A 23,336-nucleotide genomic window follows, 5' to 3' on the forward strand; every position below is an offset into this window, starting at 1 on the left:
CAAAAATGTGCTTAGTTGATGACATTATTTTATTTCCAAAGTAAAAGGGCAATGCATATTCCATTAGGTCATGTTTGGTTGATATCATAATTCGTTTTCTTGAGTTTGAGGCCACCTTGTGTTGTGGCCCAGAAATCATTGCAACAAATATGGAAGATCAGATATGTTTTGTTATAATTTCTTAAAATCAAACCAACACACCACTTTTTCCTCTTTCTCTAATAACTCAATGCTTCACTTCACATATTAATAAATATCAAGATGCACATTTATAAGTTGTTACTAGCATGAAAACAAGTGTAATAACATTCTTTCACATTTCACACTTTTCAAAAGGATGCACATAATACCCACGTAGGTCATGAAAATGTATGTTGTTTGGTGTGATGCAGAACCTAGCTAGGAATCACATTTTTGTTCATAAAATAGTAAGTGTTGCATATGATATAGGGATGGTAACATGACGCAAAGTCACGTAACATATGCTACTTTCGTATTTCATTCATTCTATCGCTTTCACCAGCCCCACCACTTACTGCTTCTCCTAATTTCATCGTGCCACCATTTTTTTTACATCAAAGTTCACAAAAACATGTTAAGGTGATGGTGGGTGGGATTATTATGCGTGACGCCAACTATTTCAGTGTTTCTGATTCAACAGTTAATTGTTGTTATTAATAATGTTATATTAACATAACACTGAGATTGATTGACAATGTTTCTCAAATTGGATTGGCCCCCTTCACCCTTGGGATTTGCCCTCCTTGCAAAAATAAGTTAGTTTTTTTAAAAAAAACATTTCGACACAGGTTTTTTTTATAATATTTTCACATTATACACGTATTATTTTTTTTATTAATTCATTATTTATTTTGTTACTTAATAACATTCTCTGACGTATTTTAAATTTAATGAAAAAACGATAAATATGTTCTGTTTTGTCGAAAAAAATCTGTTCATTTTTTTTTTACTTATGAAAAGAATTGTATTCTTAAACAAAACATTAACTCCTTTACGAAATTAAGGTGGAAGCCATGCGTAAAGGAAATCCAAAACAACAGAAAAGCTAATGCAGATGTTTAGTATGGAAATTAAAGTGAGGAAGAGGAACAGAACAGTGCTTTTGGCGCCTGCTATGGTAATGTTGCTGTCCTTAACCATAACTATTGTCCTTAACATAACCATAACCATAACCATAACTACTTTCTCTCTCTGTTACTTGTCCGGTTATTATTTCTCTTTTCCCAAGGCACTGTGACTCACTTCTCATCTCTCTCTTTCTCTGTGGATAATCTCTTCCATTGCTCGCAGCAGGAACACCATTATTACCGTTAGAGAGTTCGCAACGGCTTTTCAAATGTGACGCTGTCTTCAGGAGCTTAGGAAAAATGCAAGAGACGCTGTTCACACTGTCGAAGCAACAAGAGGACAACAACGCACCCACAAAGGACATCGAGCTCCTACTGCCACCGCCGTTGTGCCGCCGTCCAACGAGGACGCGCCGGGTGTCTCCCGAGACTGTGGAGAGGGCGCTCCCGAACGGATACCTCTACAGCGGCAGCCTCTCGAGAAACGCGCTGGTCGCCAGTGGGAAGTACCTCTGGTTGGACGGGTGCATGTACGAGGGAGGGTGGAGGAAGGGAAAGGCGTGCAGCAAGGGGCGATTCTCCTTGCCCTCTGGTGCAACCTACAAGGGCGAGTTTGCTGCCGGGAGGATGCACGGCCCCGAGACCTTCGTCGGCGTCGACGGGGAGATGTATCGCGATGCGCGGCTCTCGGACAGGAAGCACGGGTTCGGGGAGAAGCGGTACGCGAACGGCGACGTGTACGAGGGGTGGTGGCGGTGCAACCTGCAGGAGGGGGAGGGAAGGTACACGTGGCGGAACGGGAATGAGTACGTCGGGGAGTGGAAGAATGGCGCCATCTCTGGGAAGGGCGTGCTTGTGTGGAAGAACGGGAACCGTTACGAGGGGTGTTGGGAGAACGGGGTTCCCAAAGGGAGAGGCGTCTTCACATGGCGCGATGGGAGCACCTCCTCTGGGAATTGGGGGAAGGAGTTTGTCAATGAGAAACGTGTGTCGGTGGATGAGTGTTGTAACAACAACAACAACAACATAAAGAGTGTGAGTTTTCCCCGGATTTGCATTTGGGAGCTTGATGGCGAGGCTGGGGATATCACTTGTGACATTGTGGAGGCTTCTGTGTTTTATGGTGGTGGTGGTGGTGGAGGAGGCACAGGGTGTGAGAGTGATGTGCAGTTGCAGAGGAGTCCTTGTGGTTCTGTTGATGGGGATGTTAAGAAGCCTGGTCACACTGTTTCCAAAGGGCATAAGAATTATGATTTGATGCTCAATCTTCAACTGGGTATTAGGTATTTTACTTTGATTTTACCTATACTAGTTGTTTAATTTAACTAGATACATCCCTTTGAGGACTGAATTGTTCTTGTAGATACTCTGTTGGAAAGCATACTTCTGTTTTGCGAGAGCTTAGGCCCGGGGATTTTGATCCGAAGGAGAAGTTCTGGACGAGGTTCCCCCCAGAGGGGTCTAAGTTTACACCTCCTCATCAATCTGTGGACTTCAGGTGGAAAGATTATTGTCCTATGGTGTTCAGGTATCGAGTAATGGACATGAGTTTTCATTTTCCGTGAACTTTGTTGGATTGGTGTTGTACTAATTATTGCTATGTCTTGGTGGGCATTTAGACATCTAAGGGAATTATTTGGAATAGATCCTGCGGATTACATGCTTGCTATTTGCGGCAATGACACACTGAGGGAGATGTCTTCTCCTGGCAAAAGTGGAAGCTTCTTTTACCTCACTCAGGACGACCGGTTCATTATCAAAACCTTGAAGAAGTCTGAAGTCAAGGTTAGTTGCCATCCTTAACTACACTTTAAGATGCATTCATTTTTTATGAGAAAGAAAACCATAAAACCTATATTTAGTACGGTGAGGTCTCACTTTCAGTTCTAGGCCACTGTCCATTTTTCTGTGGTTATTCACCATTCAATAATTAGTTGGTGGCCATTTCAGGTGCTCACCAGGATGCTTACCAGTTACTATCAACATGTGTGTCATTACAAGAATTCGCTGGTAACAAAATTTTTGGGGGTTCACTGTGTCAAACCAATTGGAGGTCAAAAGGTAGGAATGAACTTACCTTATTTGAACTTTGCTTTCCACTGGTTTACTGTGAGTGTATACTTGCAACAACTTACAACTATATCCACACTTGTAAATTACATTGTGGAAAACAGACTCGGTTTATTGTGATGGCCAATGTATTTTGTTCGGAGTATCGGATCCATAGGCGGTTTGACCTCAAAGGTTCTTCTCATGGTCGAACAACCGATAAACCTCGGGAGGAGATCGATGAGACTACCACTCTTAAAGACCTTGATCTTTGTTTTGTCTTCCGCCTGGAACAGTCTTGGTTTCAAGAGCTAAAATGGTATAGAATCTGCTTCCAGGGTTTTACATATTGCTTTTACTTTGAACATTTTTTGTGCTCTCAATTTTGGTCTCGTGTGATGACTTCTGTTCAGGCAACTTGATAGAGACTGTGAATTCTTGGAAGCAGAGGGAATAATGGATTACAGTTTTTTGATTGGCCTTCATTTCCGTGATGATAGCTCAGTTGATGACGGGAAGAGTTTAACCAATGAGTTGTGTTCAGGTTACTTCCTCGTTGTTCTGTGTTTCTCTTCATTTGAATTAATTGATTGGATCCGAGAAGTAATTTCTTTTTGGAATTTATGGGTATAACAGGCAAGAGAGACATGCAAAATGATGACACACAAGATATGAAGTGGATACCCATAGGCCGGTATGCCCTTTACCATTTATCCACAGTATCTGACTGTTTTTGTTGTCTCATCATGACGAATAAATTCCTATGAAGTCTTGGAAATAAACAGAAATTATTGACTTCCTTGAATTTTTCATTTATATTCCCAAAAGAAGGAAAACATCTAGGGATTTTAGAGATCTTTGTGCAGTTCTATTATTAGCTTGAGCGGTCATGTGACTTCCAATGCAACCCCTCATTTCTTGAAGATGGACTATTCCTAGTCAATTAATGATATTTGCTTCGGGAAAAGATGGACCATTCTAAGTTGCAATATTTTATGACCATAGATGGCTTAGTGGGGTTATACCTGTATTAGTCTCTTGATACTTACACCCATTGGTAGCCATAGCTTTCACTTCCATGACTAATTTTGCATGCATGTGCCATGTTCTTCGAGCCTTAGTCTGTCTGGACCCAGTCATAAAACAAACAAAAGCAAAATGCATGTCTTAAACTATCAATATGGCCCACACGCATGTAGAAATAAAGCAATTGCAAATAAATTAGCCCCTCCATTGGTGATTTAGGAGCAGGTAACTTGCTAGTTATCTCCATTTTGGAAAATGATTCTGTTGGTGGAGATGGACCGAAAATGACTTGAGTTATCATTGACAAAATTGGAGGTAGTTTTATTGACAACAAATGCTGGTGGGGTCTTCTGATTTTTCTAAGAAGGGCAAACCCTTCTTTGCAAAGCTAGTTGTTAGTTGACTCGCAATTGCGATTGTGATATTCATAAAGCAGTGGTTGCTGTTAGGACTTTTGAAGCTCGGGAGATATATATTATGTATGTATATATAGCACAAAAATGTGACCAATATTTGCTAGTATATACAAGTCTTTTTGTTTATGTTTCTACTTTTAAGATTTTATTTAATCAACTGAACTATATTAACCAAATCAATGTACAAATTTATGGTTCTCCCTTTCTGATGGTTGGTTTATATACCAATTATGCAAATATTTGATTTGAATTCTAATTCTAGTATTTCAGTAAATTATGGTGATTCTTGGTATTTCAGGGGACTTCTAATTCGACTGGGAACAAACATGCCTGCCAGAGCTGAGAGAGTGTGTAAAGCTGGGTTGGATCAGCACACTGGTACTGGAAGTAGCAATTCTACCCCTTCAGAGAGTGGTGGTGAGGTCTCTGATGTAATCCTATACTTTGGCATAATTGACATTCTCCAAGATTATGATATAAGCAAAAAGCTAGAGCATGCATACAAGTCGCTGCAAGTGGATCCCTCCTCCATCTCAGCCGTTGATCCCAAGCTATACTCCAAAAGGTTTAGGGATTTCATACATAGAATCTTTGTGGAGGACAAATGATAGATATACTTGGAGAGAGACAATTGGAACTGAAACGGGACCAACTTCGGCGTGGTGACACCTTAGCATCAGGATCAGGACATGTCAGTGAATGCTGCAAATGTTGGCGATTTAAAGTTTGAACAGAGATGTTGATGCCAAAATTAAATTCTTGATGGCTAAATTTTTCTCATAGCCATTGCAAATGGAATGAAAAGTGAAAACTGGTGGGGGGTGTTGGTAGATGATAGACATGGCAGGGGATGCTTTATTTAGTTTTGTTTGTTATTTTTTTCATTGAGGGGAGAGATTGAGACGATAGTTGGTTGTAAATGTAAAATGCATCATAGGGCATGTGATGAGGTATTCTTTTTTGATGACTTTTGGTTGTGGTTGTGGAGAGAAGGGGGTATAGGGAATAGAAAAATGGGTATGGAGGAATTCATATTTGACCGGGGGGTGTACAGTTAAAGATGAATAAAGGAATTGAATTGAGGGAACATACATTTTTGGTTGGTTAGATCAAAAACAGAAGGTTTGCCTGTTGAACAACAAAGAAAAGTTCCCACAGAGGACCCCTCTGTCTCAGTCTCTCTCTCTCTCTCTCTCTCTACTGTATGGATTCAAATGGGTGTTTTCGCTTTTGCAGTGAATAAGGCATGAAAAGAAGAGAAAAGCACAAGAAAGAAAGAGTTGGGTGATTCCATGGTTCATGTTCTTTCTTTGTCACTCTATATAAACCAAGTTTAAAAAAAGCAGAATGACAATAATACAAGGGTGTGTCCTTTTTTCTTCTTTTGAACAATACCAAGAAACAAACAACACGACAAAGGAATAAATTTGGACACGTAATGTGAACCTGTTTGGTATTTGAGAGCAATAGCTATCTATGCATGTTGTGCTGCCCCTGTATTTTAATAACAGAAAAATAGTGAAACTTGACCCTATCTGCACAGTTAATGGTTTTGTCCTTTGAAGTGAAGTAATTCGTGTTTAGATGTTTTATTTGACATAACATGATCTAATGATCTTGTGAACAAGATGAGTGGAATGAAGTCGAGAAGAGAAGGCTCTTATATATAACTCTACTGCGCTGCTTTGCCTGCTTTGATCCAGAATCTGGCTGGGCTTATTTTGTTGTTGGAGTGAGCTATTGTCTCTTGCATGGAATATAGTAAACTTTTATTTCTTCTGCAAAAGCTAAACTATCCTTTACTAGATCCAAGAGAGCAATAAATTTACCCCCATCAGCCAAAATTCCCCCTGCCTGAACATGGATTTGTTTTGCACTCCTCAAATGAGAATTATAATACTGTGAGTGAAATTAGCCAATAGTCTAGTTGGAAAGAAAATAATTCATAGCAGAAAAATAAAAAAGATATTTAATATCCATCCTTAACTAAATCACTTTTGAGTAAATACTATTTTTGTTAAATAGTCGTGAATATAAATTTTGAGGTAACGAATCACATCAAATTTATGATCTGTTTCTATTTTTGTTTTTATTTGTGTACTTTCGTTTCAAAAAGATTATTTTTTTACCATATTATTTTCAACCAATATTATATATATATATATATATATATATATATATATATATATATATATATATATATTCATTTGGACTTAGCTTTGCTTCTTGCATTATGTTATTAAACTTTACATTACTTGACTTATTTATAATTCACGTAAGGGTTGACTTTTAGCTAAAACAATATAAAAATCGAGTTGAAAGTGTTGTCTCAAGTTAATACTTGGTGTAAGACTTTTAATATAGATTTGTAACAGTTACAACAATATTACTTTATTGAAAATATGTAAAAATAAACTATTGGCCATATTGACTTGTGAGAATTTTAATATCATCAGTTTATTGTACAATTTTCTAACAATACATTTTTGAAACTATTTTTTGGATAAATGTTTTGTTTTGAACTTTTTCAAATTGCAACTAATCATGAGCACAACACACGCACTAGTGACAAAGATACAATCACCATCGGTGGATCTAATTCATTTTGCAACATGTGAAATGAAACAGGAAAACGAAATAAAAACAATTAATTACACATACATCATTGAAATATGGAATATCCCAGCAAGCAAAATCCTCTTTGGTGATAGTGAACAACAAAGAATTAAATGAGATGATATATAGTGGGAACAAAAGTGGTCAGGAACCAGCAGCAAGGGCAAATCAAACAATTAATAACATAAAGGAATAAGTTGGCACATAGACACAACAGAGTCATGAAGCCGCACAAAGGACTATCTTTCTAACATGAAGTAATGTTCAGATTTTTATGTTTTCATTTTCTGAAGAGAAAAAATGACCCTATTGTCAATCAAAACCATGCATCCAAAGTCGATTCGTATTAGTTAGTTTGGTTTGGTTGATTGCCTAAAAATATTCATCAAACTAACTTATAACATGTTTTCTTCCGTAATATGTGGTTGAATGATATAAGAGACAAAGAAAAAATGAATATTATATATGTATTGTACATAGTATAAATCGAATTAGTTTATCCACTCAGGGTCGTTCAGTGTATTTGTTTCAACAATATTGGTTAATCAAGTCAAATAATTTTATTGATGTTGGATTATATTTGAGCCAACTTTTAAGTTATTGGACCAATTATGCAACAGATAATAAAATAATACTACAATAATTAAAGGGTATTTAATTAAAAATATTTATTGTTTATGAAAATATTTGATAAAATATCTATGAGTAACTAATTCTACATATAATATGCTTTGCTTAACTATTTTACAAGTTGAAATGGATTGCACATGCTATGATACTGCCCATTGCTATAATCTGTCTTACATAATTCTTGAGTTGTGATAGGGGAAGTAGGTGGATATCAGTTCATTTTTCTAAATTATAGTTTTATCCTAAGTTTTCAAAAGCATTCACATAAATTTATTTCATTTATTTTATACAACTCACTACTTATATTAACTATTTTAATTTGCACGTGTTATGGAAATAACAATATTTAGATGAAAGTTGTATGTTTGTAATGGGGATTTCAAATATAGAAATCACATTAATTTAAATTGAACAATAGAAATAACCATAAAGAAAAGTACAAAATAAACCTAGAGTGGTGCAGTGTCGCACATATGATCAATACCACACACAAATATTGTATTTCTTATTGAATGATAAGGAGAGAGTACAATTGATATATATAATTGTTCAGAGCAATATAAAAAAGGAATATAAGTATAAAATATATGAACAGAGAATAAAATAATTCGAATATCCCCCCTCAAGCTACAACATATATATCCTTAATGCTCAGCTTGGACAACAAAGATTGAAATTGTGCTGGATGCAAAGCTTTAGTATGAATGTCTGCAAGTTGTGATGAAGTAGAAATAGGCAGGAGCTTAATTACACCAGCATAAACTTTATCCCTTATGAGATGACAATCAATTTCAATGTGCTTTGTCCTCTCATGCATGGCTGGATTCTATGCAATTCGTATAGCAGATTGATTGTCACAAAACAGAGGAACTGGTTGTGGTAGAGGTTGTTTCAAATCATGGAGCAAATACAAAAGCTATTGAATTTCACATATTATGGAAGCTAAGGCTCTATATTCTGCTTCAGTTGATGATCTAGATATAGTATCTTGCTTCTTGGATTTCTAGCTGATTAAGGATGCACCATAGAACGCATTAAAACCAGTCACAGACCTTCTAGTATCAAGGAAGCAGCCCAATCAGAATCACTAAAAGCCTTGAGAGAATGTTCTGTGTTGGAGGGAAAGAATAATCCTTGTCCTGGATTTTTCTTGATATATCTCAGGATCCTTATTCTGCTGCATAGTGATCTTCCAAAGGATTGAAAAGAAATTGACTGAGAGTACTAACAGCAAAACATAAATCTGGTCTTGTGTTGGTTAGATATAATAACCTGCCAAGAAGTCTTCTATAGGCTTGCACATCTGAATAGGGTTTTCCTTCTGTCTTAGAGAATTTTGTGCCTGGCTGTATGGGAGTAGAAACAGGTTGACATCCCAACAATCATGCATCTTCTAGTAACTCTAAAGCATACTTCCTTTGTGACAAATTAATGCCCTGTTGAGATCTTGCAATTTCTAAGTCCAGAAAATACTTGAGTTGGCTTAGGTCTTTAATTTTGAACTTTGCATTCAATAGAACCTTCATAGTTTGGATTTCCTGAATGTCATCACCTGCCAAAACTATATCATCTACATAAACAAGTAAGACGATGATATGAGCAGAATCACTTTTGACAAAAAGTGAATAATCTGATTTTGATTGTATGTAGCCCAAAGAAAGTAAAGTAGTTGTGAACTTGTAATTCCATTGTCTAGAGGCCTGCTTGAGTCCATATAAAGACTTCAACAACTTGCAAACTTGGCCTGGTTTTTCTGTTTTGTAGCCAAGAGGAAGAGACATGTATACCTCTTCATCTAGATCCCCATGTAAAAAAGCATTATTTACATCTAGTTGATGTAAATACCAATGTTTAGAAGTTGCTAAAGCCAGAACCAATCTTACTGTTGTGAGTTTGACAACAGGTGAAAAAGTCTCAAAGTAATCTAAGCCTTCCTGTTGTGTGTAGCCTTTGGCTACTAACCTTGCCTTATATTGTTCAATACTCCCATCAGCATGCCTCTTTATTTTGTATACCTATTTACATCCGATAGGTTGCTTTCCATTAGGTAGATCAGTCAAAACCCAAGTTTTAGTATTTTCTAAAGCTGCAATTTCTTGATCCATGGCATTTCTCCAACAATCATGTTTGATGGCTTGGTTATAGGTTTTAGGTTCACTAACTTGGAAAAGATTCAAGACATATGATTTATGAAGAGATGATAATGGATCATATGAGAGATAGGAAGAGATAGGATATAAGGTATCTGTGGATGACTGAGTGGCAGAAGAAGTAGATAACATGTTGCAATGATAGTCCTGCAAATAAGATGGTTTATGTGTTGGCCTGGTTGGTTTCCTTTGTGGAGTAGCAGTGATAGGTTCAACAGAAACAGGTTGAGAAGAAAAACTAACAAGGTCTAGAACAATAGAAGGAGGAGATGTATGTGGTAAAGAGGGTTGATCAGTAACTTTTGAGAAAAAAGGTGATGGAGATGAATTGATTTTGGTGACCAAATCCAATGAATTTAAATTTTGTGTATCAATAGGTGAGTGCTTGTCACTAGTAAGAAAAGGAAATATGTTTTCATAAAATACTACATTCCTTGATAGAAAAATTTACCTTGAGTTGAAATCTAACAAAAGGTAGCCTTTTACTCCTGTTTTATAACCAAGTAAAACACATTTTGTTCTATGTGCTTGAAGAGTTGAAGCATAGCAAAGTGAGCCAAAAACTCGCAAGTAAGAAATGTCAGGTTTAACATTGTGTAACAGCTGAGATGGAGAAAAATATGCCAAAACTGTGGAAGGTAAAATATTAATGAGTTGCACAACATAACAAACAGCAAAAGACCAGAAAACTATCAGCAAATGAGATTGAAACATTAAAGATCTAGCAACATTGAGAATGTGTTGATGTTTTCTCTCAACAATTCCATTTTGTTGAGGTGTTTCAACACAAGATAATTGATGTTGTATCCCTTTTTGTCTATAAAATCTGTCGTTGCAAACTCATTACCATTATCTGATCTAACAACTTTTACATCAATGTCAAATTGAGTTTTGATATAAGAAACAAAGCCAATAAGATGTGATCTTGTATCAGACTTACTTGCCATCAATTTAATCCATGTGAATCTAGACATATCATCCACTATAGTTAAGAAATATTTGAAACCATCAACAGAAAAAGTACAATATGGCCCCCAAATATCAACATGGATTAAATCAAAAGGAGCTTTTGAAACAGTAATACTTAATTGAAAAGACATTTTCTTTGCTTAGAATAATGACAAGTATCACAAGGAGTGAATTTTGTATCAGGTAAAGTGGTATACATTGTTCGTAATTTAGTATAATAAGAAAAAGAAGAATGTCCTAGTTTAGAATGCCAAATATCTGTAAAGTAACATACATTATTCTACCTTTGCAAAGGTAGAACAATTTTTACCTCCTAACATGCACCAAAGACTTCAACTTAGCTTAACTAAATAAACACAACCACACTCTCACATGTAAAAAAATTGGTGTGACAAATCATAGTGCTATAAGCAACAATTGTCATGATAATAACAATAATGAAAAAAAAACATGTCGGGGGACTTTGGAAGCTTTTAATCAAGTTTCATTTGTAACAATTCTGTATTGATACGTGTTTAAGATATTGATAATGTATTTTTATATAATCTATCTATAAAGATTTCTTTTTGATAAAAGGAGGTATGAAAAGAAAATAAAAAGCACGTCAAATAACAAATTGAGTTGTTCTTGGAGAAATAACCAACTTGGGGTATTTCTTTTACCACATTCATACTTTCTTACAATACCTATGGGAGGTGTGGAAAAATACCAAATTATCTACGAGTTGCAAACATTATGAATTACGCAATTGATAAGTTTATCCGAAATTTAAAAGTATTTACAATCTAATAATGTTTTATGAATTGTACAACTCTAAATATATTTTTGAATTTCGTAATCTAAAACTATATTACGAATTTTATTATTTAGAAGTAAAAAATGTAGTTTGGATTACACAATTTAAAAATTTAAAAATGTATCACGGATTATATAATCTTCGATACAATCATGTGGAAATACATTTTGAATACATTGGTGTAGGAAGCAGAAACCCATATAAACGGGCCTGTTCAAACAGATCGAGCCCAACCCAATCCATTGCGCACATTTACAAAAGTTAAGTTTGGTGTTCCATTGGCAACGGTGCAGTAGACTAAAACTTTCAATGGCCGCAGAAATATGTGGCGCGTCTCTATTCTTATCCGCTAAAACTCAGCTGCAAGTGGAACTGCAACAACGACACCACCAGCGACGCGCGTTCATCCATGCTCAACGAAGCAGAACAAGAAAAATCACTACCAGGTTCCACTCATCCAAACGCTGCTTTAGTTCCGGCTTTCCAAATGCTTCCACGTTTCGCCGCGGTTTTGTGTGCCAGGTCGCCAGCACCGACTTCGAATCCGCCGCCAAAGCCGGCGAGCATCGTCTCTCTAAGGTATCGTCCGTTACCTTTTCTCGTATTTTCCCCAAATTGCCCGTCGTTCGTTGCAGTAAACATGTTTGGATTGTATTGGTTTTAGGTGCCGGTGCGTAATATAAGAAACTTCTGCATCATTGCGCATATTGACCACGGGAAATCGACGTTGGCGGATAAGTTGCTTCAGGTTACTGGCACGGTGCACCAGCGAGAAATGAAGGACCAGTTTCTCGATAACATGGACTTGGAGAGAGAAAGAGGCATCACCATTAAGCTCCAGGTTCCACCATTTCCTAATCCCGTTTTATATTAGCTTAATCTTGTGTAGAGATTGGGAAATGTGATTTTAAAGTTGTTTTTCGATGTTTAGATATTTTAGAAGGTATTTTTGGCTGAATTTTATCATGGCAGGCAGCTCGAATGCGTTATGTGTTTCAAAATGAACCTTATTGCTTGAATCTCATTGATACACCAGGTCATGTCGACTTCTCGTATGAGGTATGTATGTAATGTAGATAGTTATACATACATGTTAACTGCCTGACTGTTATACGCTTCTTTATATTGTATTATTCTGCGGCAGTCTTGTCTCTTTTCATTTCTTTCTTTATTCAAATTTAGGAGCCATAATGACATGCAACATCTATATGATTATGGAACAAAGAAATTTACGCACCACTTGTCTGGCTTGTCAACTCTGTCCATCAAAGTAGTAGTTTCAAGAATTTGTTGACTTAAATGGCGTGTTCTGAAAATAATTTGGTTTTAAGCTAACAATGAGAACTAAAAATGCATTAAAATGGAAAATAAAACGCTATATATTAATCACATTTTAGAATTTCCATTTGTTCTTTCTAAATGATACTTCCCACTCAATTGAGTTCAAGTGTTAGAAATGAACATTATCTTCTTTTCTTTCTTTTTTGGTCGAGGTTAAACCCTCCTTAGAATCAATACAATAATACATTGGGACTATTCAACTGTGATCAGGTTTCACGGTCACTTGCTGCATGTGAGGGTGCTCTTCTAGTAGTAGATGCTTCTCAGGTGAATCTCTATGTTTTTATGCTCTTCTTTCCCCTCTGATTTTATGGCCTTTATCATGTGGGAGTGATCTTTCAGTAATTCTTGTTTGTGCTTTTTGCAAAAAATTGCTTTTAAATCACAGGGTGTTGAAGCACAAACTCTAGCTAATGTTTATCTGGCTTTGGAGAACAACCTAGAAATTATCCCTGTAAGTACATTAGTTTTGTTATTCCACTTTTAACTTATATTTAATTTTTGTTTTAGTTTACTGAGATACACATTATCCTTTATTACATACATATATATACACACACATACATATACACACACACACACACACACACACACACACATATATATATATATATATATGTATGTATGTATGTATGTATGTATGTTTTCAGGATAAAAGGCTGCATATTTACACTTATTAAACAGTTGTGTAATTTTGTGACACGGGATTTTCTCTTTTCAAATTAAGGATGAATTGTTTTTTGTATATTTTCATCACTTTTCTCAAGTCATAAAATGATTAGATAAAATGTCCGAATGTGTTGCATGTTTAGTAACACTAGATATTCTGTACCAGGTTTTGAACAAAATAGATCTTCCGGGTGCAGAACCAGATCGAGTTATCAAGGAGATTGAAGAGGTTTGTCTGCCTACTTAGACCCCTGACATCATTTTCTTAGTTAAAATTTTCACTTTCAAAGGGAGATAATTTAGGATACTTCTCATTTGAGTTTGTACACTTATGACACTATAAATTTCCTTTTTTGGTAAGAAATGAATTGATTAAGATAAGGCAACCATGGACATAAGGGTAGGACAACACAGGAGGCTAGAAAAACTACGCACTCCCAAACGAACTCAATAGAAGATTGCTGTCCCCAAGATTCTAGCAATTTCTTTCCATTCAAATACACAAAAGTGCAGCTTGAGAATGCAACCAAACTTTTTGGCATTATACAGTATACATTTTGGTTACAGCAATAATTTATAGTAGTAATTTCTTAGTTTAATTACTACTGCTAGAATGGTTACAGTATACACTGCCCCAGGTATACATTTTGGGAATGGGTTAACAAGGGTATCCTTTCTTGGGCATTGCTAATCCTTTTATTTATTAATTCTTAAATTATTCTTGTGATATTAATAAGAAAAATCGTGAGTGGAATTTACTTTTTGTGTAGATTGTAGGTCTAGATTGTAGCAATGCGATTCTCTGCTCTGCAAAGGTTTGTTATTATTCTTTCATTCCCTGTTGTTTTCTTTGGTTTCTGATTTTACATTAATATGTGCATGTTTCTACGTGATGAAGTTACTTTCTGCTTTAGGAAGGAATAGGTATAATTGATATTCTCAATGCAATTGTTGCAAGAATCCCCCCACCTGAAGATACATCTAAAAGACCATTGAGGGCTTTAATATTTGACAGGTACTTTACTATTCATTCTTTTCAAAATGTTATAAGACTAATCCATCTAATGATAAATGTCAGCAATATGCTATAGATTGGCATAGATTGTCATTTTAGATTTGGATGACTTTGATACCATGAAATAATTTTGGTAAGATAAGGTCCCTACAATCTAAAAATGATAACATGTTGAACTGAGAGTTGGTAGACTTATTGTAAAATTTTAGGATCTAATTTGCATGTCTAGGCTTCATCCCATACTTTAGGCAATTCTTTTTCCCATTAATTTTGTTGTTGTGTGCTTAATGCAAGTTCAGATACCTGTACTTTATGCATCTAGTTGTTATGCAATTACTCTCTACACAGACATCCTTGGATGCATTAACTTGCATAAAGATATGAAGTATTTACGAGGATAAAATTCCTATAGTATGTATAGCCGGTTAACACTCCTTGCATGTTGTTTCACCTAAAATTCTTTTACATGTGGTATATATCCTTCCCGCACTCACATTTATTATTTCTTTTAATTCAGCTACTATGATCCATATAGAGGTGTTATTGTATACTTTCGAGTTGTAGATGGGTCTATAAAGAAAGGTGACAGAGTTTATTTCATGGCTAGTGGGAAGGTATAGTACGTTTCCTATTTTTTGATCCCTTATACTTGCCTTCAAAGATATATTTTGGTGGTGACAAACCGTGGTATAGTTGGCTGTTCGTAATTTTATTCAACATTTATCAAACCTTTAGTTATGACTGCAGACAAATTCAAACAAGTTTTAACCTATCATCAGTAAAAAATTTGTCATTATGAAGTCTGAACTTATCTAATTATAAAATTACAGGATTACTTTGCTGATGAAATTGGAGTTTTGTCTCCCAATCAACTTCAAGTGGAAGAACTGTATGCTGGTGAGGTAAAATAGTACTGCTGGATGGTTAAATTAGCTGGTTGATGTATTTCATATTGCTTATGTACTTTTGGTTTTCTCCCCCCTCCTTTTTTTCATAACATATCTTATGTACTCTCTCTATGAGAAATGAGATAAAATACTTAAAAAGGGGAATTAAAAAGATGACAAGACACAATGCATGGCAGTGGTGTATTGTTTCTGCTGAGTAACTAAGCCTCTGTATGTGCATATTTTTGGCTGTCATGACAATTCCGTTGTGGTAAATTCATTATTGTTATTTTTGTTCTCTAAAGAGAGATAAAATAAACATTGTTTACTCACTATGACCAATGATATCTTAAGTTGTGCTTTAATAGGTGGGCTATCTATCTGCATCAATAAGAACAGTAGCTGATGCTAGAGTGGGTGACACTATTACTCACTATGGCAGAAAGGCTGATAATTCACTTCCTGGATACGAGGAAGCCACTCCTATGGTGTTCTGTGGCTTGTTTCCTGTTGATGCTGACCAGTATTTATCTCTTGTTGACTATCTTCTTTCTTTCTTGAGCAAAACAATTTTATTATTGTTCTTTGATGTATCTGAAATTAATCATTAATCATTTCCTTATTATCATTTATTGTCAGATTCCCTGATCTGCGTGATGCACTTGAAAAGCTACAACTCAATGATGCTGCACTAAAGGTTATACTGATATGTTGGAAAAATACTTCATCTTTGTTTCTAGACTTTTGGCAAAGGAACATAATTTTCCTTTTCCTGTATATGCTTATCTGTTAGCTGTAATTTGCTATTCAATTATAGTTTTCTTGATTTAGTTATAATTTCCTTTTATCAATTTGATATTTCTTTAAACTGTGATGTTTATTAAATTATTCAGTTGTACTTTTGAATTAGTTTTCTTTGGTTAGAGAAGCATTCAGACTCTTCCAGCCTTGAAGTTTATTATTGAGATCTTTATGCACAGCTGTCTTTTGACATTTGATGGACTATAATACAGTTTGATCTAAAGTTTTGTACCAAACAATTATTTTTATTAATTATCCAATTTTCTTAAGAGTCGGGCTGACAATGGTAGGGTTAGTGATAAGTTATTCAAAGATTTCATTTTCTTTTCTGATTTACAGTTTGAACCTGAGACCTCGAGTGCCATGGGGTTTGGCTTTAGATGTGGGTTTCTGGGTCTTCTTCATATGGAAATTGTCCAGGTTTGCATTTTTTGAAGCATATACTCTTTGACTTTCAGAGGAAATGCTTGAATGTTCTTATACAGCGTATAATTCCCAGAAATATGATTTGTCATTCTGATTAACTATGGAAACCTGGTCTTACTTTACACTACAGGAGAGACTTGAGAGAGAATACAATTTGAGCTTGATAACAACTGCTCCAAGTGTTGTGTACAGAGTAAACTGTGTAAATGGTGATACTGTAATTTCTTCTCATTCCTAAGCTCCCTTTCTATGTACTAGATTTTTGGTTGAACTATTGGTTAAAACTCAATTTACACTATTTTTTAAATGTCTTATTAATGTCATCATTTTGTCTGAATCACAAAATCGTTGAAGGTTGAGTGCTCAAACCCATCTATACTTCCTGAGCCTGGACAAAGGAAATCAATTGAGGAGCCATTTGTTAAGGTTAGTTCTTGCACTTCGTTCTATTTATTGTTCACCATTTTCAAGAATTGGAACAGTTAGGGAAGAACATTTTAATTCATAAGTTGTACGGGTGTGTGTATTGTTTTTATTTGTAATTACTGTTGTTGTGTACAGATTGAGATGCTTACACCAAAAGACTACATTGGTTCACTTATGGAACTGGCACAAGAAAGAAGAGGGCAGTTTAAAGAATTGAAATTTATTGCTGAAAATAGGGCATCGATTGTCTATGAATTACCATTAGCAGAGGTAATCTCTTTAGTTCTTTTCAATGGACCTAAAAGCTCATGTTTCTGTTTGACTAGTTTTTCTTTCAAGTATCTGAATTGTTTTTAATGTCAATTTTGTAGATGGTTGGTGATTTCTTTGATCAGTTGAAGTCAAGAAGTAAGGGTTATGCTAGTATGGAGTATACGTTTGTTGGGTAAATGTCTCCAAGAGCATAATTTATAGAAAAAAATCCACATGAGGTTCTGTTGGTTTTCAAGATACTGTTGACTACTGTAAATATCTGTCGCTCTCTGGTGTAATCAGGATAGTTTTGAAAACATAAGACATACCTAATGTTTAGGGACTGTAAGTTAATGCAGGCATCTCTGCATTTTGGATTGGCTTCTAGACATGGAAGCTATTCAATTGTAAAAACCTACCATTAAGACATATCTAAGGCAGGAATGATGGGCTTCTTAAGTTAATAGTTGTCTTTGAAGAAGTTAGACGAGAGGTCTAAAAGGGTTGAGGTGCATAAATAAATTTTAACTTAGTATGTGCCTTAATTTTATTTTTCTGTATGGTTGTACTCTATAACAAATATGTGAAATAAATTTTATGTCTGAACTCTAAATATGTCATAAGGTGCAAAGTGATTTTTAGGTTATCTATTTCTTTTGAATTGTCTGAAGCTATAATTGTTTTAGTGAAATTAGTGAAAGGGGTATGAAATTATTTATATCTCCAAAAACAATTCAATCCTAACACACTTTTATATGGGAATTTTGATTCATTTTATCCCCTAACTTATTTTATTTTCTTTTCCTGTAAGTGTTTATTTAGAAGTTTATCCAAATTGGTGATGTATCATCTTGTAAATAATGCAGTCTTTGCATGACATATAACTGTAGAATATATTATTTGATATACCTTTACTTCTGCATCAGAAGAGGACGAGCTTTATTTTTTTAATATTTGAAGCACATAATAATTTTATATATGGTTGTAAAGTTATCCTTTCATATTATAAGTATTTATATATTTATATATTATTTCCTATACCTTAGCTCTGCACCAGAGGAGGATGAACTTTATTATTTTAATATTGGAAGCACATAGTCCTTTTATATAGTTTTAAAATTATCCTTGCGTATTATTGAGTGTATATTATTTCATACAGCTTTAACTCTGCACTAGAAGAGGACGAGCTTTATTTTGTTTTAACATTTGAAGTACATAGAATACTTTTTTATATTAGTTTTAAAGTTATCCTTGCTTATTATTAACTATTAAGGTTGTCTTTTCAAAGATTCTTCTAAGGCTCTAATGCTTTCTGATAATTAATTTTCAGGTACATCGAAAGTAATTTAATTAAACTTGACATAAGGATAAATGGTGACTGTGTGGAGCCATTGGCCACAATTGTGCACAATGATAAGGTAACTTGTAAATTCTCTATTTTGGTCTATGCATGGGTTGGAAACACACACACACACACACACATATATATATATATGGTTTTTAAACTCGCGGGTTAATTAGTTAACTCATCCAAGTTTACGTTCTCAATTATGGTTTCCGAGTTAACTCGAAACCAAACTTGTTTTTTGACTAAATTCGGTAGAATTGTACGTGGACTCGATAGGTTTAGAATCGTGATTGTGTAGCGATTTTGCGAGTTCAAAAATAGTAGAAACGAAGAAAGGATTAGTTGTTTTGTTTAGGGTTTAATAATCTTCATTTTTGTTTTGTTTCACTCCACCATTGATCTTCTTCACTCATGGTCATGCTTCACTCCGTCCGATCGTCATTCGTGGTCCTGTTCGTGATCGCATTTGGTCCGCGTGCCGATTGTGGTGGTCGTTCGTTCGCTTGCCGTCCGTGGTCGCGTTTCGTCCTCGTCACTGTTCGCCTGTGGAACAGACTCAGGAGGCTCCGGCGACTCTCCCTGTGGCGGCGGTGGCGAGTGGGTCACACCGAGAAAACGGAGCAGAACTTAAAACTCAGATATACTCAAATATAGGCCAAACGGGTCATCACCGACCCTAGGAACAAACTTAGGAGTCTCCGACGACCCTGTCTGTGGCAGCGGCGACGAGTGGGTCTCGCCGGAGGTGGGCGCGTGGGCTACACGCGTCGACAACGGTGGAGGCGCGTGGCGGCGTGTGAAGGCTCCTCTCATAGAGTGACTTCTAGCGTTGTGGTCGCCAGTGTAGGGCGTACCTTTCTGCCCTATCAACGACCCCAACCGGCGATGGCGGCAGTCGCGGTGATCGGAGAGCGGCGGCGCGACTATGCAGTAGCATTTGTGGTCGTTGGTGTTGGGCGCACTTTTCTACCCTATCAACGACCCCAATCGGCGACGGCGGTAGTGGCGGTGGTCGGACAGCGATGGCGGCACAACTGTGCAGTAGAAAGGAGCCCCAAGATCGGGAGCTCTATCAGCAAGTAGAAAATAGAATTGATTTTATTATTCTGAATCGGAAAAAATACATTCTCACACCCTCTATTTGTAATAATCTAATTCTCCTAAAAGGAGAAATAGGAAAACTAGGAAAATAAAATAAAATAAAAGATTATATATCTATTTTCTCTAATTAACAAGATTTTAAAAATATTATCTCAAATTACAACAGTTAGTTTATTGTATGACATGTAAGGTAGTTATTTGTTTGTAGTAAGTTACATTTGACTTCTTTAAAGTCAGAATGACCAGTTTTAGCAGTTTCTATCTTTATTTTTGTAACTTGGGAAGTTTAGGGAGGGAGAATCTGGTTCTCTCTAATAACAAGAAAATTGTTCTCTCTAATAACTAGAAAATTGTATGTTGTTTGGGTCCTCTCTTTAGAGGAATTTCAGTGAAGGCTATATAATATTTTACAGTTTGGTCAAGTTCATTCTTATAAGTCTGTAATACCTATCAGTTTCATATTCAGAAACCTATCAGACCTGTTTTGTTGAGGGATTGTTTTATAATTCTCCCTTTTTTCATTGGACTGCTGTGAAGTGTTTGGATACAATCATTACATATCCTACATTTTCTGGTGTGGGCGTACATTTATCTTAACATTCTCATTTTGCTTGTATTTTTTCTCGTACTGTCTCTTTAAAGCTATGGTCCAAAAATAAAAGGAAACAAATTGTACGGCTTTGAATCAAACCTAAGTGGTTTATTTCACTATTTAAACTACTATGTTCGAATCAATGACGGGTAAAAAACAACAACCCTCGCCCTCCACTTAATCCCCCGCATCTCAGTGTTAACTACTATTTCACTACACTACTATCACTGATTCTTTCCCTTGCACATACCTCAAGTGCTTTTGCCACTAATTGCAGGACTTGAACTATGAAATATCACAAGATACTATTTTAACTATTAAAAAAATTATCTATGGCTCACTTGGTTGACTGTTCATGTTTCACTGCTACTCCCGTCTACATAAGCTATACTTCATCATGTATTATGTAGGCTACACCATTATTGTTAAATTTGGGGCATATCGTGATTATATTTTTTAATTCTGATGTCTACAAATTATCAGAAAATCAGCTGAAGCTTTTATTTTCAGGCGTATTCTGTGGGAAGGGCTTTGACTTTGAAGTTGAAGGAGCTCATACCACGACAAATGTTTAAAGTACCAATTCAAGTAAGCATTGAGTACACTTCTATTGTTAATTTTTCAAAAATATTTGTTCAAAATCATTAAGCTAACCATGATAAAATTAACATATATGCTTGGTCTCTTTATTCTAGGCATGTATAGGATCAAAAGTGATTGCCAGCGAAGCAATATCTGCAATACGGAAAGATGTACTGGCCAAATGCTACGGTGAGATAAATAGAAAACCTTAGGGGTTGTCTTGCTTAAACATGCTTAAAAATATTTAAATCATTATTACTACCGGGATGAAATCTCTTAACTCGTTTTTTCGTGTTCCTCTTCCCACATATTTTGAGAAGAATTCCTAACCATGTGACTCTTTATATTATAAGTGAAATTTTGTTCTTATGTAGATATTTATAAAATAGAAACTACGAACAATATTGTATTTGGTACCATCTTTCACTTTATTTTTTCCTCGTACTGATCCGATTGCCTGGATTGCCTTGCAATTTTTTCTTTGATCTTCTAGGTGGGGATATTTCAAGAAAAAAGAAATTGCTTAAGAAACAGGTATAGTCTAGTATAAATTCAAGAATCTTTTGTTGTATTAAGGTTATCAAAATGGATGTCTAGCTATGTATATAGAGTACAATGAAATACATGTATCTATAGATGTGTGTTCTCATTTCAGCTTCAGTAGTATTTTTCGTTAACAAATAAGTATGGTTATTACTTGATCAATATGCATAGTGGGAATGTAAAATTACTTAAACGCAATTGATGTTTTAATTCTGATTTATGCCTTTGATTGCTATACTATTATCGTCTATTTCCAACCAGGCTGAAGGAAAGAAAAGGATGAAGTCTATTGGTAAAGTTGATGTTCCCCAAGAAGCTTTCATGGCAGTTTTGAAACTTGAAAAGGAGGTAATATGATTGTGTTTCCATGTAAGTTGCAACATGATCTGAAATTGTAAATATATTAAGAAAATATTAGAATCTTGGTCTCTTTTTGTTTTTGGCATAATTCTTCAATTGTAATTCTATTATTCTTTATTGCATGATATATAATTTGCATCATTGACAAATTCTGTTTAGCTTTAAAACTTGATATATTAAGGTTCTAGTTAATGCCTTAATAGTCAAGACTTATCATTTATTGCCAGAATTCGGCCACCTAAAATGATCACTTACTGGTTGCTCTATGGACTCTGTCAATGCTAAGTTGCTAATATATACATGTACACAAACAGTAGGGACATAAGTGGGATAGAGACAATAATGATGATTAATAAAGTGTATTTTTTATTATTTATAACTGTGGTTTCTAATATATTTTTAATCTTTTCGTCCTTGATAATTTTTTCATTGTTTTCTATTGCAAAACAAATTTTGGTAGTTCTTTATACAATTAATTGAAACGGTAAAATAATTTTGAGGTCTTGAAAGATTCTTCTCACTCTTATTTTATATATAAGAAAGTTTTGATACAAAAGTACATGATAAATACAGTAATCTTAGACATAATATAATGATAATAAATAAGACAATCCTAGACACAATATAATGATGATAAATAGGATAAATATTTTAACACTCCTCAAGTTGGAGCATACAAATTGTATGTTTTAAGTTTGGAATAAATAAACTCAATTCGGAGATCCCTCAATGACTTAGTTAACACATTTGTGAGCTAATCGTTTGATCCAACAAACTCAGTACATATTTAATCAACAACATTTTACGAACAAAATGACAATAAATTTCTATATGTTTAATCCTCTCGTGAAATATTGGATTTGATAAAATGTGAAGAATAGTTTGATTATCGCAATGCATCTTTTTATAATATGGATGCCACTGAAGTTAAACTCTTGAAGGAATTGTTTCACCCATATAAGTTTACATGTTAGTGACGCCATCGCCTTTTACTCGGTTTCAGTTGTTGATCAAGCTACTACATTTTGTTTCTTACTTTACTGTGAAATAATGTTTCCTCCCAAGAAAACACAATATCGTGTAGTAGACTATCTACCAATAGGCGAACCTATCTAATTTGCACATAATACTCAGAGACCTAAATGTTTCCTTTATCTTCATATAACAATCCTTGTCTGAGAGTCTTTTTGCCATACCTTAGAATGAATGAGAGCATTCCAATGGTCAATACATGGAGTCTACCTGAATTGACT

The 23,336-nt window shown here is 35.2% G+C and overlaps 2 protein-coding genes across 2 annotated transcripts; both read left to right on the plus strand.

Annotated features, from left to right (window-relative positions):
- The first annotated feature begins 1,042 nt into the window (after positions 1-1,042).
- Positions 1,043-5,668, plus strand: LOC106754703 (phosphatidylinositol 4-phosphate 5-kinase 2). Its single transcript, XM_014636762.2, has 9 exons — positions 1,043-1,138; positions 1,312-2,371; positions 2,452-2,616; positions 2,708-2,873; positions 3,039-3,149; positions 3,263-3,456; positions 3,551-3,681; positions 3,774-3,831; positions 4,878-5,668. The coding sequence occupies exons 2-9, from the start codon at positions 1,389-1,391 to the stop codon at positions 5,185-5,187; spliced, it is 2,118 nt and encodes a 705-aa protein (XP_014492248.1). The 5' UTR covers positions 1,043-1,138; positions 1,312-1,388; the 3' UTR covers positions 5,188-5,668.
- A 6,342-nt stretch (positions 5,669-12,010) lies between these two features.
- Positions 12,011-22,224, plus strand: LOC106754726 (translation factor GUF1 homolog, chloroplastic). Its single transcript, XM_014636790.2, has 22 exons — positions 12,011-12,319; positions 12,405-12,581; positions 12,713-12,799; positions 13,292-13,348; positions 13,470-13,535; positions 13,917-13,979; positions 14,521-14,565; positions 14,665-14,765; positions 15,283-15,379; positions 15,596-15,667; positions 16,021-16,175; positions 16,292-16,349; positions 16,793-16,873; positions 17,010-17,096; positions 17,234-17,305; positions 17,441-17,575; positions 17,677-17,750; positions 18,888-18,975; positions 21,109-21,186; positions 21,294-21,369; positions 21,674-21,714; positions 21,985-22,224. The coding sequence occupies exons 1-22, from the start codon at positions 12,050-12,052 to the stop codon at positions 22,078-22,080; spliced, it is 2,076 nt and encodes a 691-aa protein (XP_014492276.1). The 5' UTR covers positions 12,011-12,049; the 3' UTR covers positions 22,081-22,224.
- Positions 22,225-23,336: the final 1,112 nt, after the last annotated feature.

The sequence above is a fragment of the Vigna radiata genome, unplaced genomic scaffold, assembly GCF_000741045.1.
Source record: "Vigna radiata var. radiata cultivar VC1973A unplaced genomic scaffold, Vradiata_ver6 scaffold_201, whole genome shotgun sequence".
Lineage (NCBI taxonomy): Eukaryota > Viridiplantae > Streptophyta > Magnoliopsida > Fabales > Fabaceae > Vigna > Vigna radiata.